Raw genomic sequence first — 16584 nt, forward strand, 5'->3', positions numbered from 1 at the left:
TGGAGTTTGATTCAAGCAAACAGACACTATATATAAATACCAGTTCAAATATCACATTACATTACTCATGCTATTCTAGTACATAATCTAGACAAATCAAACAAATCAACAAACAAATACAACAGCATAACATACAATGATACAAACCACAAATGATTCAACATTTCCTAATTAAGGCCATAAATTCTACCAACAATCACTCATAATTCCAACCCATAACCTGCAAATTTCTCACTCATAACTTTCTCAAACCTTTCCACCATACAAGGATTCAAATAATTAACCCAATCACCAACTTCCCCTTTCCTGAAAAACCACTTATTCTCAATAAAAGAGTAAACTCTTCCACTCTTATTAGCCTCCACTTCTTTCAACTTCTCAATACTACACATTTTTACAATCTCATCAATTACACCATCTTCTTCTTCCTCACTCGAAAATGGACATGCCACGAATTCCCCCAATTTCTTCAATTCACTCTTAGGATCATCCTTCAAATCCTCAAATTTCATAAACATAACTTTTCCTGATCTCTCCAAACTCTCCTTCCAATACCCCAATACATGATCCTCAAAACCCCCAAATGGGAATTTCCCTTCACAAAATTTACCAAAATACTCCTCAATCATATCATCTTTCACATTTGTATTCTCGTCATAGTTCAAGTAAAACAACCAAGATGATACAAATGTGTCAAAAGGGTTCCTACAAATGTAAATGATCTTGCAATTAGAGTTCTTAATTGAAGTGGGTAATGATTGAATTGGTAGATGGGTGCCCAAAATTCTAGGGTAATTCAACTTCTTTTCTAGGGTTTTGAGATCTGGATTTTGTGGATTAGCATAAATTATGGACTCTAATTGCGGGATTAATTCATGGGGGTTGTGTTTTAGTAAAGGGTTTTCAGAAATTGGGTAATTTTTTCTGTTGAAAATTGAGAAAATTAGGGATTTGAGCCAAGTTGTGCCAGTTTTGGGGATGCTAGCAATGAATATATCGGAATCTTGAGCTTTAAAATGGTTTTGGCAAGAAATTGTGGATTCCAGAATTATGTTCCAGCAATTTTGGTAGAAATACATGGGGTAGGAATTGAACCATAATTCATTTGGAAGGGATGATTTTAGTTGTTGTAGCTCTTCTTCGGTGGTTAGTGCGGCGGTGATGGTGGAGTTCATTGAAAATAGTACTGAGGCGGTATCCGGAGTGGCGGAGAGAGTGGAGAGGAAGAGCAGAGGTTGTCAGGGGTGGCGGAGATGGAAGGGTGAGAGAGACAGAGAAAGTAGGGAACGGGCTTGAATTTTGTTTGAATTAGATACTCCCTCCGTCTCTTAATATTTGAATCGATATCGGGTCTCTTAATATTTGAATCGATATAGGTGCGGAGTTTAAAACGCTTAAATTGGACTTATTAATTTAATAGATGATACAGAGTAATTGATAGTGAATATATATTTTTTTAATATAGCTAGTAGAAAATGTGTAAGGGGTGAAAAATGGTGAATGTGAATTTTTAAATGATTTTTTGTAGGAATTAATGTGGGAGTATGAATTTGTTTGTTATTATTACGTAGTCTACATTAGAAAAGTTAAAAAATAAAACACATCCATAAGCTTGAATTATACTCCAGTAGTACGGAGTAAGTAGTATGAGCATTGAGCGAGTAACAAAACATAAAAACGAAAGCACCGAAAAAAAAGTAACACTATAGTTGATGACAATTTGACAACATTTCTCATTTTTTTATTTTTTTATTTTTTTATTACTTCGTATCAAACAGTCATGTTAGTGAATGTCATTCAATTATTAACAAAAATAAATCATTAACCCTTTTAACTAAAAGGAATTAGTTACTCATTAGTAGAGCTGTCAAAAATCGACCCGACCCGAAAATCGACCCGAACCCGACCCGAAAATACTGGGTCCTGAACAAGATATTGTGACCCGTAACCCGATTTTATCCGAACCCGAGCAACCCGAAAAGTAATGGGTCAAAACCCGACCGAACCCGTTTTGGACCCAACCGATTGAAAATCATTGTATTTATAGTAATAAATGAGATTATGAGAAAATTTAAGCATAAAAAACACGCTATTTTTACTATTGTTCTGTGTAATATGATTTTAATTTGAATTATACGCCATTTTATGGTTGAATTTGACAAAATATAAACTTTCGTAGGAAAATTTGTTAATTTGTGCCAATATTTTGTATATTTTTCACCTAAATTAATGAAAATATAATGCGCGTTTTAAAATCTCTTAACCCGTTGGGTCAACCCGAACCCGAAAGTTCTGGGTCTTGAACAAGCATTTGTAAACCCGAACCCGAAAGTGACCGACCCGATTCAACCCGAACCCGAAAGTAATTTTTCACAATCCGACCCGACCGACCCGTTTGACAGGTCTACTCATTAGAGATATCTGTCATACCATGTGAATACTTCGTATGTGAATCTGTGAGCAACGTATAGCGCTGGTTTATTACGGAGTAAGCCTGGTTATTGGACGGGTCAGGGCGGGTTGGGGAGGGTTATTAACGGGGCGGGTCATTTGCGGGTCATAATAAAATACAAGCGGGCCAGGGCCAGGGTCATAAGGGTCTGGGTCGGGTCTGGGTCATAGCCAAAAACTAATAGGGTCAATAGCGGGTCCACAACCTTCATTAATCTATCAAACATTATTACTCCCTCCGTCTCGGAATACTTGACTTGTTTTCCTTATCGGGCCGTCCCTTAATACTTGACCTGTTTCTAAAAATGGAAATATTCTAACAATATTATATTATTTCTCACTTCATCCCTATTAACCCACCTACCCCTATTCCATACAAAAAATAATTAAATATTCAACCCCTACTCTCTCCCAACCCCACCTCTTAACCCACCTCCCATTAACTACATTAAAATAATACCCCACTATCAACTACTACCTATTAAATTAAATAAGTCAATTCAAGTCTCTTAAACTCTGTGCCGGTCAAACCGGGTCGAATATTCCGGGACGGAGGGAGTATTATTACCGTATACTTTAGACATTAATAATTGATTTGTTTCAATTTGAGTTACTAGGGAAATTACTGCTGAAAGTTGTAATGCTTTTTTGTGTTTTTGTTTCAATTTGGTGCAGTATCATTTTCCATGTCATGTTTCTTGGATCAAAATTCCTTCCACCATTCAAATATTTCAAGTTCTATAAGAAAACAGAGTAATCATCAACCTTGAAAAGTTACAGTGGTTCAGATATAGTCAAATTTCAACAGCTACCAAGCTTAAACACCCAGAAAAAAATTAGATCAAATTTGTTTCTTCTTAAATTTCTACGAATCAAATGTGAATTCAAGCTAAAAAAGAAACAACAATAGTTCTTGTAAGCTCGTATACATAACTGGTTCACCAAGTTGAAAATCCGAACATCAAACAAAAGTACTCCGTAGATAATTTCTGGAAATTTGTTTAATTAAATAATAAAATATCAGCAGATTTAAAGCAGAAGAAAGAGAAATAGAGAGTGAACAGGAGAGAGAAAAACTCAGATGAATATAGGGGAAGATGGATTCGACATTAGAAGAAGAACAACGGGAGATCAAAGAGGAGAGAGAAAGCTGAGATGGAGATTGGGGAATACTGGAGGAGAGCCGTGTATTTTTTTAGACCCTAAATTCGACCCTTGTATTTTCATTTAGCGTTATTGGGCTTTTAAAAAATACCCTATAAAAGCCCTATAAGCAAATGCCCTATAATGACCCTGTCCAATAAAAAGGTAAAGGGTCAAGACCCTTTTAAAATTGGCCCGACCCTTATACCCATTGGGCTACCCTGTCCAATAACCAGGTCTATTACGGAGTAGCTTGTGCCGCAGTTTGTGTCGCAGAGAAAGTCCACAATATCCGGCCAACTTATCATATGCTCCGTCCATTTTTAAATAATAGAGACACTTTGACTTTTGACACTATTTACAAATTTTAATTTGACTATCATTTGCGATTTATGGGTAAAGAAAAATATAGTCGTGTGAAAAATTGTTTAAGTCGTCTCGATATGTACTTTCGGAATATCAACATTTTATAATTTTTACGAATACAAAATTAGAGATATTAATGTCCAAACATTTACATTGGCAAGCGTTAAAAGGTAAATTGTCTTTATTATTTCGAAACGGATGGAGTAGTCATTATCCCCCAAAATTTTACCAAATCGGTTTTGATATATATAATAGTTGTTTACTTTGTTTCTTAACCAATTAGTCGGAGTTTTAAATTTTAACCTGTAAAAATGAAAATTGATCTTTAACCAATCATTTACCCTTAATTAGATCACGCGGGACAAGGAGATTAGTCACTTATTCACTACGTTGGAATTCCAAAGTTCAAACTTTATGTGTTAGAGTTATGGTATATCTAGGGTTCTAGTATGTTTAGGAAACTAAAGTTATGTTAGTTTAAGAATCTAATAGAGTCCTAACCTAATGATATGTCATAGTTTCCTATATGGCTATATATACCAATGATGTAAACAAGTTATAATTAAGCCAATTATGTTCTAAAAATTGGAAAGGTAAAAAACAACAAATATTTTTTAAGTTTAATATGAAGGCTTAGCTACTTATCACATGTTTGTCATGAACATTATAATTACGGAGTTAATGTTTGTAAGAACATTATAATTACGGAGTTTAATATGAAGGCTCATTAGAGATATAATGTTTGTCAAGAACATTATATGTCATAATAAGTTTTGCTTCCCCATATTTATAAAGTTACTCCATAAGTTTAAAAATGAAGAAGAAACTGAAAAGGGAGGAGTGAGAAAGTGGAAGGTTCTAAGGGAGGGAAAGTGAAGGAGAGAAGCCATAATTCATGTTTCTAATAAAAGAGTAATTATTAATGTGCACTTTTTTTTTAACTGCCAATTAATAAAATTACGGAAAATTAGAAAAAAAAAGTCACGAGATGGTCCAGTTGCGAGATCATGATTTCGATCCACCCGCTCCAGCTCCACCTTGAGAACGCTGCACTAAGAGAAGGCCTTGCCTAGGGTCTTGATTTCTTCTAAGGTCCAACGAATCTGCATGTCTTGTATGTCTTCCTTCACAAGCATTTGCACAACTGCTGAGAATCCGTAAGAATTGTAACATTCTTCATACTAGCCTGTTGAGCCCACTTTATACCATAGAGGCATGCCAATGCTTCAACATGTAAAGGAGTATCTATCGTCCTGAGGAAGCTTCGCCAATTATTAACTCATCAACCCTTAGGCCATTCTCCCAATCCCAACCCATACCTGCATTGTTGTTGTTCTTATGCCAAGAACCATCCACTTGAATCTTCGTTGTTGAACCTTCAGTAACAGTATGGTTAAACACATTTCAAAAAAACCCCGGTGGAATGTGTGGCTCATCTTCTGGAGGATTAAGAAACCGCGGAGAGGTACCGAAGTTAGTAATAAATACCTCGTGCTTGTCCAGACCACCCTTGATCAAAGAAAACACGGGAGCCATTGTGGTGACCTTATTCCTGAAAACTCGGTTGTTCCTAGACAACCACAATGCCCATAAAGTGCTAATAAAATAGATACTCCTAGCACTGTTTTTCCCATCATGGCGTAGAAATAGAGGGATATAGAACAGAAATCAATCCGTGAAGGAAAAGTTTCATTGATTTCTGAATGGATAGCAATAATCCATTCCTCCAAACTTCTTGTGCTAATATCCTCCTCTCCACTAGCACATAAATCGCATTCAACTTCCATCTGAATACCTCTAGAATGTAGGTCGAATTTTGTCACAATTCCATTATGGAGAAGTTTCCAGATAAATAACTTCCATTTTGGTGGAATCTTAAATGACCATAGATTCTTATAGAAATCTGTGGGGGCTCTAGTGTAGGCGACTGTCAGATCTTCCTTCGCTAACATTGCATAAGCTAATTTAGCACGTAAACTTACCAGTCTTGTGATAGCTCCAGTACAGGAAATCTTCACGATCCATTAAAGGAAGCTCCTTACTCACAATTCGACGAGCATCTTCAAACTCAAAAATGGTTTTGACCCTGGCATGATTCTAACTATTACCTGAAGGTGAAATAAAATGGCTAACCTTCCAGTTCCTGGCATTTAGAAGACAAACTTCTGAATTAAACACCAGAATTTCCCCTAAAACTCATCTATTCTTTCCTGCCACACCCCGACGACCATTACCAATTTTCCAGTCACAACCTCGAATGAGTAAATTACTGGCCCTATAAAGTCCACGCATACCCCAAAAGAAACTTTTCCCTTCGACCCTGGCAGGTACTCTAGTTTGTAAGGGAAATGGGAATTTCCTCCCACAAATTTTGGCTAACATACATTGTGGATTGTTAAACAAACTCCACGCTTGTTTCATTAAAAGAGCCTTGTTCAAATAAGTCATACCTCTTATTCCTAATCCTCCCAGACCTTTTGGAAGTTGAATTATATTTTTGTTAACCCAATGCATATCTGAACTCCCTCTATTGACCCAGAAGAAATGCACTAACATAAAATCTACTTTAGTCACAATCGATCCCGGAACCTCCATATAGGAAAGAACATGAGAGGCCATAGCAATGAGGACTGTATTTATTAAGATTAGCTTCTGAGATTGAGTCACATGAACTGAATTCCAGGAATTAATCTTGGTCGCAATCTTGTCAATAATGAATAGGAAATTAGAGTGATTTGGTCCTACCAAATCAATTGGAACTCCCAAATGAGTAGACAAAAAAGGTACCAAATCCATCTGAAATGTACCTCTGAATTTTCCCCGCATCTCGAGGGGTTTATTTGGGCTAACTTTGAAATGAGATTTCTGCAGATTCAGTTGCTTCCCCGAATTGCACAAAACCTACCAATGATTTTTTTAACTTGAAAACAACTTGTCTCTGTAGCTTTGAAAACAAAAGAGCATCATCAGCAAAGAACAAGTGGGACACTTGAGGGCAACCCCTTGTGATTTTAATTCCTTGAAACTAATTTAGATCATTCCCCATTTGTAGCATTCGATACAGTATATCGATCACGTACCTGCTACAATCCAACTAAAATACAAACGTTGAAGCTAAAACTTGCACATAAACTTATGCATGAGAAATTTCTCACTCCCAGGCTTGTGCGTGAGAAAAATCTCCCTCCCAGGCTTGTGCGCAAGAAATTTCTTGCGCACACAAGCGTTTTAGAAGTTTTCAAACTCCGTATATTTCTATTTTTCTACGGCACTTATTTCCTATGAATATGGCCTTAATCAGCCGAGTAAAGGGCACCAAATATTATTCTCATACTATCCCCAAGTTATAAGCCAAAACCTAAGTTCTCTATACGTTCTTATTATCGTACCCTATACTCCGTATATATATTCCATAGTTTCGCCGTATTACCTCTTGTTAAGAGGAACTCTGCCTGTCTGAGTACTTAAACTAAGCCTGGATCCTGCCGAAGAGTCTAGTAAGTCGAGTAGTTTCATAAAAGGAAAATGAGTACGGTCAAGTGGTTCTTTTTCAGAGAATCGCAATATAGCTAAAACTATATAGTAATGTGCCATAATCTGTTTATTGCTTTGATCACCATTATAAAGCTGTCAAACATAATCTTATTATTCATAACGCCTAATAAGATATTCCTTGAATAATATGGATTATTGTTAGGTACCTTAAATAAATTTAAATTATCCCCTTGACATTGTTTAGTTGATTATTTGTGCATTAAAAGCAATACAGATTAGTAATGTAGTATAACGCATGTCCCGTATTCGTTATATTAAACTAGTAAGGGCCACTTCATGGGATAATATTGGGCCCTCCCCGTAATAGGAAATGAACCCCGAACCCTCATTCTCTACTCCGCTGGATGTATGTTTAACGATCTCCACACCAGGGATCAAAAAGGAGCCTACGACCGTTTTGGTCAACGTTAGCCTGGGCTCTCAAGTGTTTACTTCCGTATCACAATAACCGGGTTTTATCAGTTTTCCTCATTGTCGTTCAAAACTGAATGGCGACTCCTAAGACTATTAAAAACAGGCTAACGCCCACAGTTAGTCTCGTTTTACTTAATAATGCTTGCCACACATCCGCGAGAGAAGAGAACGAAAGAGGCCCTAAAGCCGTCTTTTTCCAACCCCCTCACACTTTTTAATGCACAAATAATTAACTAAATAGATGTCAAAAATATGATTTATATTGTTTTAGGGTACCTAGCAGTTATCCTGATTGTCTAAGAATATCTTATTAGGCGTTATAAATAATCAGATATAAGTTAGCGGATTTATAATGGTGATTAAAGCAATAAAATAGATTATGGCACTTTACAATGTAGTTTTGGGTATATTACGGTTCTCAGAAAACTAACCACTTGACTTTACTCGCTTTCCTCTTATGCAACGTACCTTCTTCGACTTGACTTGACTCTTGGGCAGGATCCAGGCTTAGTTTATGTGTTTATACTGGCAGAGTTCCGCTTAACAAGAGTTAATACAGCGGAACTATAGAATATACAGAATATACGAAATAGAAGGAGTATACGGAAGGTTTAGGCTTAGGCTTAACTTGTGTATAGTATGAGAATAATAATTGGTGCTCTTTACTCGGCTGATTAAGGCCCTATTTATAAGAAATAAGTGCCGAAAAAGATAGAAATATTCAGAGGTTGAGAACAACTAAAAAGCTCTTGTGCGTAAGAAAACTCTCGCGGACAGCATGGGTCCGCGAACATTTCTCCCGCACAAGTCTGTGCGCAAGAGGTGCTTTAGAATTTGTGTTGGATTTGGAAAATAGCGGGTACGTGAGATGAATATTGCGCGTGGACTTGCGCGCGAATGATAGGTTACCTTGGGCTCTGTGCGCAAGAAACTACTTGCGCATGATCTATTTTCCATGCATTTTATCTAGTTTAAATAAGTTTTAATTCTATTTAATTCCGGATTAGAACTCTTTTACGCTTGTAATCCTTATTTACGAGATATTTCCAACCAAAACTCTTCTTAATCTTGGGAATTTAATTGGTATGAAACTAAAATTCCTTCATGCTTTTCAATCTCTTTTAGGGATTTGATTGTAGTGCAACTGAAATTCCCTTGACATAATTCTATCTTGGACGGTTTACTATTTTTAGCAGATACTTAGAATGGCAACTACTATAAATAGCAGTTACTATAAATAGAAACATGGGTTCGGGTAATGATTCAGTCATTCTTAGAACGTTCATTGTTTGATTAGGAATACGTTTGTCAAGTGTATGGTTTGTTTAATCAGCGAACTTATCGCTTCTAGCTAGAGGCCAAATGTAGGCGCCTACAAGGGCCATAATTTTATGGCCTTGGCGTTTGAGCGCTAGAATATTGCGGCGTGTGCATGCCATGCGCTAGAAGTTTCTAGCGCTGGTGTTTGCTTTCCGCGGGATTCCATATTTTCTAGTTTTATTCCGAATTTCTATCTCATTCACGATTTTAACTCTCTAATGATAATAGTTGGAGTGCAACTCTTATCTTTTCCTCAAAGATCAGTCGTAATGCAACGCAATCACTTGAAATCTATCTTATACGGTTACTATTGTTAGGTTATGATACATATGAATAGACATAAATCATGCGGAAAAACCATAAAGCCATGAAATATATTATTTACACATAATCATTTAGTATAATTCAGATGCATACACTTTGTAGCGTTCCCTCCCTAGCTGCGCCCGAACCGAACAAGAACAAGTCTTTAGGACTCCAAGTGTCGTCCCTCCGTAGATAGTCCACAGCACGTCCGGATCCGCCTTAAGATTGACCAACTAGAATCGCCCTTAAGGTACTATATATTTTCGGCTAACAGGGCAAGAATATGGCTGATTTTTCTACTTAAAAATCTTAGCTTTTTATTATTTGAATACTTGAAATTATCTTGTATAAATTATAAGCCCTTAACCCATATTTATAGGCCATGGAATAAGTAATCGAATCCTACTAGGATACTAATTAATTAAATTAGAATCCTAGTAGAACTCTTATTTAATTAATTTATCTTTTAGGATTAGGAATTTAATCATTAAACAAATCCTATACACTTTAGGTTTCGTATGTGAACACAAACTCTACACGAGCATGACCCTAAAGCGTGCAGGCCATGCCCGCACACAGCCCACACGGTCGCTCGGCCACGCGAGCTACAAGCCCACGCGAGCAGCAGCAATGCTGGCAGCCCACTGCTCGCAGCTGCGCGCGCTGCTACGGCCTGCTGGGCCTGGCCTTGCGCTGGGCCTGGCGTGGCCTTGGTTGTTCATGTGGCGCGCTGGCTTGCTGGGCGATGGCCCGGCTTCGTGCTGGGCCTTCGTCTGGCAGGCCTCGTCCGATGCTAATTCGTACGATACGCTTTCGATTAAATTCTCAATTCCGGAATTTGTTTCCGATACGAACAATATTTAATATTTTCGATTCCGGAATTAATTTCCGTTTCGAAAAAATATTTAATATTTCCGTTTCCGGAATTATTTTACGATTCCGATAATATTTCCGATTCTGACAATATTTCCATTTCCGGCTATATTTCCGATTCCGGCAATATTTCCATTTCCGATAATATTTTCCGATACGTACCATGTTTCCGTTTCCGGCAACATCTACGACTTGGATAATATTTATATTTCCGATGCGATCCATATTTCCGTTTCCGGCAATATACTCGTTTCCGGAGTATTCATTTCTTGCCTTTGACGATCTCAGCTCCCACTGGAACCAAGATCCGTCGATTCCGAATATCCATAGATGGAGTATTTAATGCCATTAAATACTTGATCCGTTTACGTACTATTTGTGTGACCCTACGGGTTCAGTCAAGAGTAAGCTGTGGATTAATATAATTAATTCCACTTGAACTGAAGCGGCCTCTAGCTAGGCATTCAGCTCACTTGATCTCACTGAATTATTAGCTTGTTAATTAATACTGAACCGCATTTATTAGACTTAAAGGAGAAGTGTGCATTTCCTAATTCCTTTGTCGCTTGATGCTTGCTCTTGAACATAAGGTAAGAGTTGTCATCCTTATTATGTCCAGAGGTGTTTCTCGGTTTCAGAGTTCAACTGATCAAATAAACAGATAATCATAGCCTATGATTCAATTGAGCACGACCATGCATTTTACAGTTTCTAGCTCTCCGAGTGGCCTTGTACAACTTTTAAGCATCTCATCCCGATTTATGGGAGGACAATCCCAATCTTGCGATCTTGAGATTAGACTTCTATTGATAGGTGATTACCTGAGCGTTGCCTTTATAGCCTCCTTTTACGGTGCGACGGTTGGTCAACGTCAAAGTAACCAGTTCTTAAACAAGTAATCTCAAATCACTCAGGTATTGAGGATTTAGTGTCTAATAACTTTAATGAAATTTACTTATGACAGATTTTCATCTCTTACAGTAAAGTTTCATAGGTCTGTCCGATACTAGTCTTCCCAAAGTAAGTATCTATGCAAATGGTTACAACATTGCCATGTCCACATAGTTCAAGAAACAGAACTACTAGTCATCTTGCATTCTAGTCGTCTAACGTTTTCTATGCGTCCAATTTTATAGAAAACTCCGACCAGGGACCATTTTTAACTTTTGACATTCAAGTTCACTTGATAGACATTTCTTAGTCACAGGACTGGTCCTGACAGTCTATCTTGAATATTTCGTCAAATTGAAGGGACTCATCATTTAATAAACCACAATTTAAATGGAAAAATAAATTCTATTCATTTATTGTGAATGATTAACCAATAATTATTTACAAAGAATTAAACTCTAAAACTTTAAAATCAAATTAAACAAGGACATCAAAGCCATTCTCCAATATGCTTGATTCCCATAGCTGCAGTGTGCGAGTTGTGCTTTGCCTGCGGCAGAGGTTTAGTCAATGGATCTGATATGTTGTCATCAGTTCCAATCTTTCTTATCTCGACTTCTTTTCTTTCAACGAACTCTCGTAGAAGGTGAAATGTACGAATTACATGCTTGACTCTTTGGTGGTGTCTAGGCTCCTTTGCCTGTGTAATAGCTCCGTTATTATCACAATACAGGGCTATTGGTCCTTTAATGGAGGGGACTACACCAAGTTCACCTATGAACTTCCTTAGCCATATAGCTTCCTTTGCTGCTTCATGTGCAGCAATGTACTCCGCTTCAGTTGTAGAATCCGCAATGGTGCTTTGCTTAGCACTTTTCCAGCTTATTGCTCCTCCGTTGAGGCAGAAGACAAACCCAGATTGTGATCTGAAATCATATTTGTCGGTTTAGAAACTTGCGTCCGCATAGTCTTTAACAATTAATTCATCATCTCCACCATAGACCAGGAAGTCATCTTTGTGCCTTTTAAGGTACTTCAGAATATTCTTGGCAGCAGTCCAATGTGCCTCTCCTGGGTCTGACTGGTATCTGCTCGTAGCACTGAGTGCGCACGCAACATCCGGGCGTGTACATAACATAACATACATTATTGAACCAATCAATGATGCATATGGAATCCCATTCATTCGTCTACGCTCATCAAGTATTTTTGGGCACTGAGTCTTGCTTAGAGTCATTCCATGAGACATGGGTAGGTAGCCTCGCTTGGAGTCTGCCATCTTGAACCTATCAAGCACCTTATTGATATAAGTGCTTTGACTAAGTCCAATCATCTTTTTAGATCTATCTCTGTAAATCTTGATGCCCAATATGTACTGTGCTTCTCCTAGATCCTTCATCGATAAACATTTCCCAAGCCAAATCTTGACAGAGTTCAACATAGGAATGTCATTTCCGATAAGTAATATGTCGTCGACATATAATACTAGAAAAGCAAGTTTGCTCCCACTGACCTTCTTGTATACACAAGATTCGTCTGCGTTCTTGATGAAACCAAAGTCACTGACTGCTTCATCAAAACATATATTCCAGCTCCTGGATGCTTGCTTCAATTCGTAGATTGATTTCTTTAGCTTGCATACCTTTTTAGCATTCTTTGGATCCTCAAAACCCTCAGGCTGTGTCATAAACACAGTTTCTGTTAAAACGCCGTTTAAGAAAGCGGTTTTGACATCCATCTGCCATATTTCGTAATCGTAATATGCAGCGATTGCTAACATTACCCGAATAGACTTTAGCATTGCAACTGGTGAAAAGGTTTCATCGTAATCCACACCGTGGACTTGCCTGTAACCTTTTGCAACCAATCTAGCTTTGAAAACTTCAAGTTTCCCATCCTTGTCCTCTTTCAGTTTGAAAACCCATTTGCTTCCAATGGCTTGGTAGCCATCTGGCAAATCGATAAAATCCCATACTTGGTTTTCAGACATGGAGTCTAATTCAGATTGCATGGCTTCATGCCATTGCTTGGAGCTAGGGCTCGTCATAGCTTGTTTGTAAGTTGCAGGTTCATCACTTTCAAGTAACAGAACGTCATAGCTCTCGTTCGTCAAAATACCTAAGTACCTTTCCGGTTGAGATCCATATCTCTGCGATCTACGCTGGGTTACATCTCTAGATTGTCCATGATTCTCACCAGAAACTTCTAAAGATCTCTGAGTTTCATCCTGAATGTCATCTTGAGCATTCTCTAGAGTTTGTCGTTCGACTCAAATTTCTTCGAGGTCTACTTTTCTCCCACTTGTCATTTTGGAAATGTGATCCTTTTCTAAAAAGATACCATCTCGAGCAACAAAAACCTTGTTTCCTTTGGATAGCCCACAAGGATACATTTGTCAGATTTTGGATGAAGTTTGTCTGAAATTAATCGTTTGACGTATACTTCACATCCCCAAATCTTAAGAAAAGACACTTTTGGAGGCTTTCCAAACCATAACTCATATGGAGTCTTTTCAACAGCTTTAGACAGAGCTCTATTTATAGTGAGTGCGGCTGTATTTAGTGCATGTCCCCAAAATTCTATTGGAAGTTCGGCCTGACCCATCATTGATCTAACCATGTCTAGCAAGGTTCTGTTCCCCCGTTCCGACACACCGTTCCATTGTGGTGTTCTAGGAGGAGTCAATTATGATAGAATTCCACATTCTTTCAGATGGTCATCAAATTCATAGCTCAGATATTCACCGCCTCTATCAGACCGCAGTGCCTTAATCTTCTTGCCTAATTGATTCTCTACTTCACTCTGAAATTCCTTGAATTTGTCAAAGGATTCAGACTTATGCTTCATTAGGTAGACATAACCATATCTACTGAAGTCATCAGTGAAAGTGATAAAGTAGCTGAAACCACCCCTAGCATTTGTACTCATTGGTCCACATACATCTGTATGGATTAAACCCAATAGTTCAGTTGCTCTTTCTCCAATTTTAGAGAAAGGTTGCTTTGTCATTTTGCCAAGTAAACATGATTCGCACTTACCATAATCCTCTAAGTCAAATGGTTCTAGAATTTCTTCCTTTTGAAGTCTTTCCATGCGTTTCAAGTTAATATGGCATAATCGACAATGCCATAGATAGGTGAGATCTGAATCATCCTTTTTGGCCTTTTTGGTATTTATGTTATAAACTTGTTTGTCGTGATCTAATAAATAAAGTCCATTGACTAATCTAGCAGATCCATAAAACATCTCTTTAAAATAAAACGAACAAATATTGTCTTTTATTAAAAAGGAAAATCCCTTAGCATCTAAGCAAGAAACAGAAATGATGTTTTTAGTAAGACTTGGAACATGGAAACACTCTTCCAGTTCCAAAACTAGCCCAGAGGGCAACGGCAAATAATAAGTTCCTACAGCTAATGCAGCAATCCGTGCTCCATTTACCACTCGTAGGTCGACTTCACCCTTGCTTAACTTTCTACTTCTTCTTAGTCCCTGTGAATTGGAACATAAGTGTGAGCCACAACCAGTATCTAATACCCAAGAAGTTGAATTAACAAGTGTACAGTCTATAACGAAAATACCTGAAGATGGAACGACTGTTCCGTTCTTCTGATCTTCCTTTAGCTTTGGACATTCTCTTTTGTAATGGCCTATTCCATCACAATAAAGACAGCTTGATGTGGACTTGTCCTGCTTTGATTTAGCATTGCCCTTGGACTTTCCACTTTTCTTGAACAGTCTCCCTTTAGCCTTGAGTAAATCTTTGGCTTCACAGTCCAGTATTATCTCAGCCTTTCTGACAAGGTGAACAAATTCTGCAACTGTTTCTTCTCTTGGTTCACTTAGGTATAGTTGCTTGAAGCGACCAAACCCACTGTGCAGTGAATTGAGCAAGATAGAGACTGCCATCCTTTCGCTTATTGGTGTTCCTAGCAGACTTAGGCGATCGAAATATAAAAGCATAAGATCCACATGGAACCTTAGTGGGACGCTTACCCTTTGTTTAGTGCGAAGGAGCTGAACATGTGTTTCTTGGACCTCCATCCTATAACACCTGTTTGGAGAACTAACCTTTAGACCAGACATTGATTCAATCAACTCATGGACGTTCAGGTCCCTGTCCTCTGTGCTTCCACGACAGATATCCCTCGGATTCTTGATGAGCGTGAAAGGTTCATAAGCTACAAACCTTCTAGCCCATTCATCAGGGATATTGTTCAGCATGAGACTCATAACCTTTTTGAGATCCGCATCCCAGGCGGAAAATCTTTCAGGGGTCATGTCTCTGGCATAGTAGCTTGGCATGGGATGTAACAGTACATACTCAAGTCCATTGAGTCTGACTATTTCAACTAGCTTAGCTTCCCATTCAAGAAAATTTGTTAGGTTCAGCTTGACCATAAGCTCAGAACCCAAGATGATGTTTTGATTGTTGTTTGCCATAGTAAAACTACAATTGAAAAGAATAAACAAATAAATAATCATTCACAGTTTCTCTTAATAATCTTAAATTCTAGCATACATGCATAATTCAATGTTCATTAAGCATTTTATTCAAGTTATGTGTTCCGGCAGGTGTGAATAAAATGATTCCAAGATCCTAAAAACCATTGAAGAATTAAGCACATTATGTATTTTGACTCAATTCTAAAATCTTTTAGGTAAGCAAAAGCCTTTTGCTAATAGTCTAGAAACTACTCTTGGTTGATAGGTACGTCTAAGAACTTATTAGGTAAACCTATCGATTTTTCCACGACATAAAAGGAATCCTTACTTATATCGTTGAGTTTCACCAAAACTAACATGTACTCACAATTATTTGTGTACCTTACCCCTTTAGTATCGATAAGTAACACCTCGCTATGGCGAAAAACTATTACTAAGATTGATGAAAAAAGGATATCCAAGTAAGTGTTATTTTGGCATGGCACCTTTTAACTCAATTTTTAAGTTTGGAACTTAAGGCTCTTACTATGTTGGTTAGATTTTAAGTGAACTAAAATCCTTAATCATGCAACATAATCAAGCTTCGATCTCATGCATATTTAAGACATATTTAAAAGCAATAAATAACTTAAAGCATGCATAAGATAAATGTGATCTAGTATGGCCCGACTTCATCTTGAAGCTTCAACTTCAAAGTCCGTCTTGAAAATCTCCGTGGGAGGCGTCATTTTCTTCAAATAGGATAAGCTATAATTAAACTAATTACAACTATTTGATGGTACGCAGACCATATTTGAATTGAAAAAGAAATTTGGTGCT

General features: G+C 37.6%; 1 protein-coding gene across 1 annotated transcript; it reads right to left on the reverse strand.

Moving 5' to 3' along the window:
- Positions 1-37: 37 nt before the first annotated feature.
- LOC110800851 (cytosolic sulfotransferase 5) lies at positions 38-1326 on the reverse strand. Its single transcript, XM_022006179.2, has one exon. It carries the CDS (start codon positions 1173-1175, stop codon positions 201-203), a length of 975 nt encoding a protein of 324 aa, XP_021861871.2. The 5' UTR covers positions 1176-1326; the 3' UTR covers positions 38-200.
- Between the last annotated feature and the right edge of the window lie 15258 nt (positions 1327-16584).

The sequence above is a fragment of the Spinacia oleracea genome, chromosome 1, assembly GCF_020520425.1.
Source record: "Spinacia oleracea cultivar Varoflay chromosome 1, BTI_SOV_V1, whole genome shotgun sequence".
Taxonomy (NCBI): domain Eukaryota; kingdom Viridiplantae; phylum Streptophyta; class Magnoliopsida; order Caryophyllales; family Amaranthaceae; genus Spinacia; species Spinacia oleracea.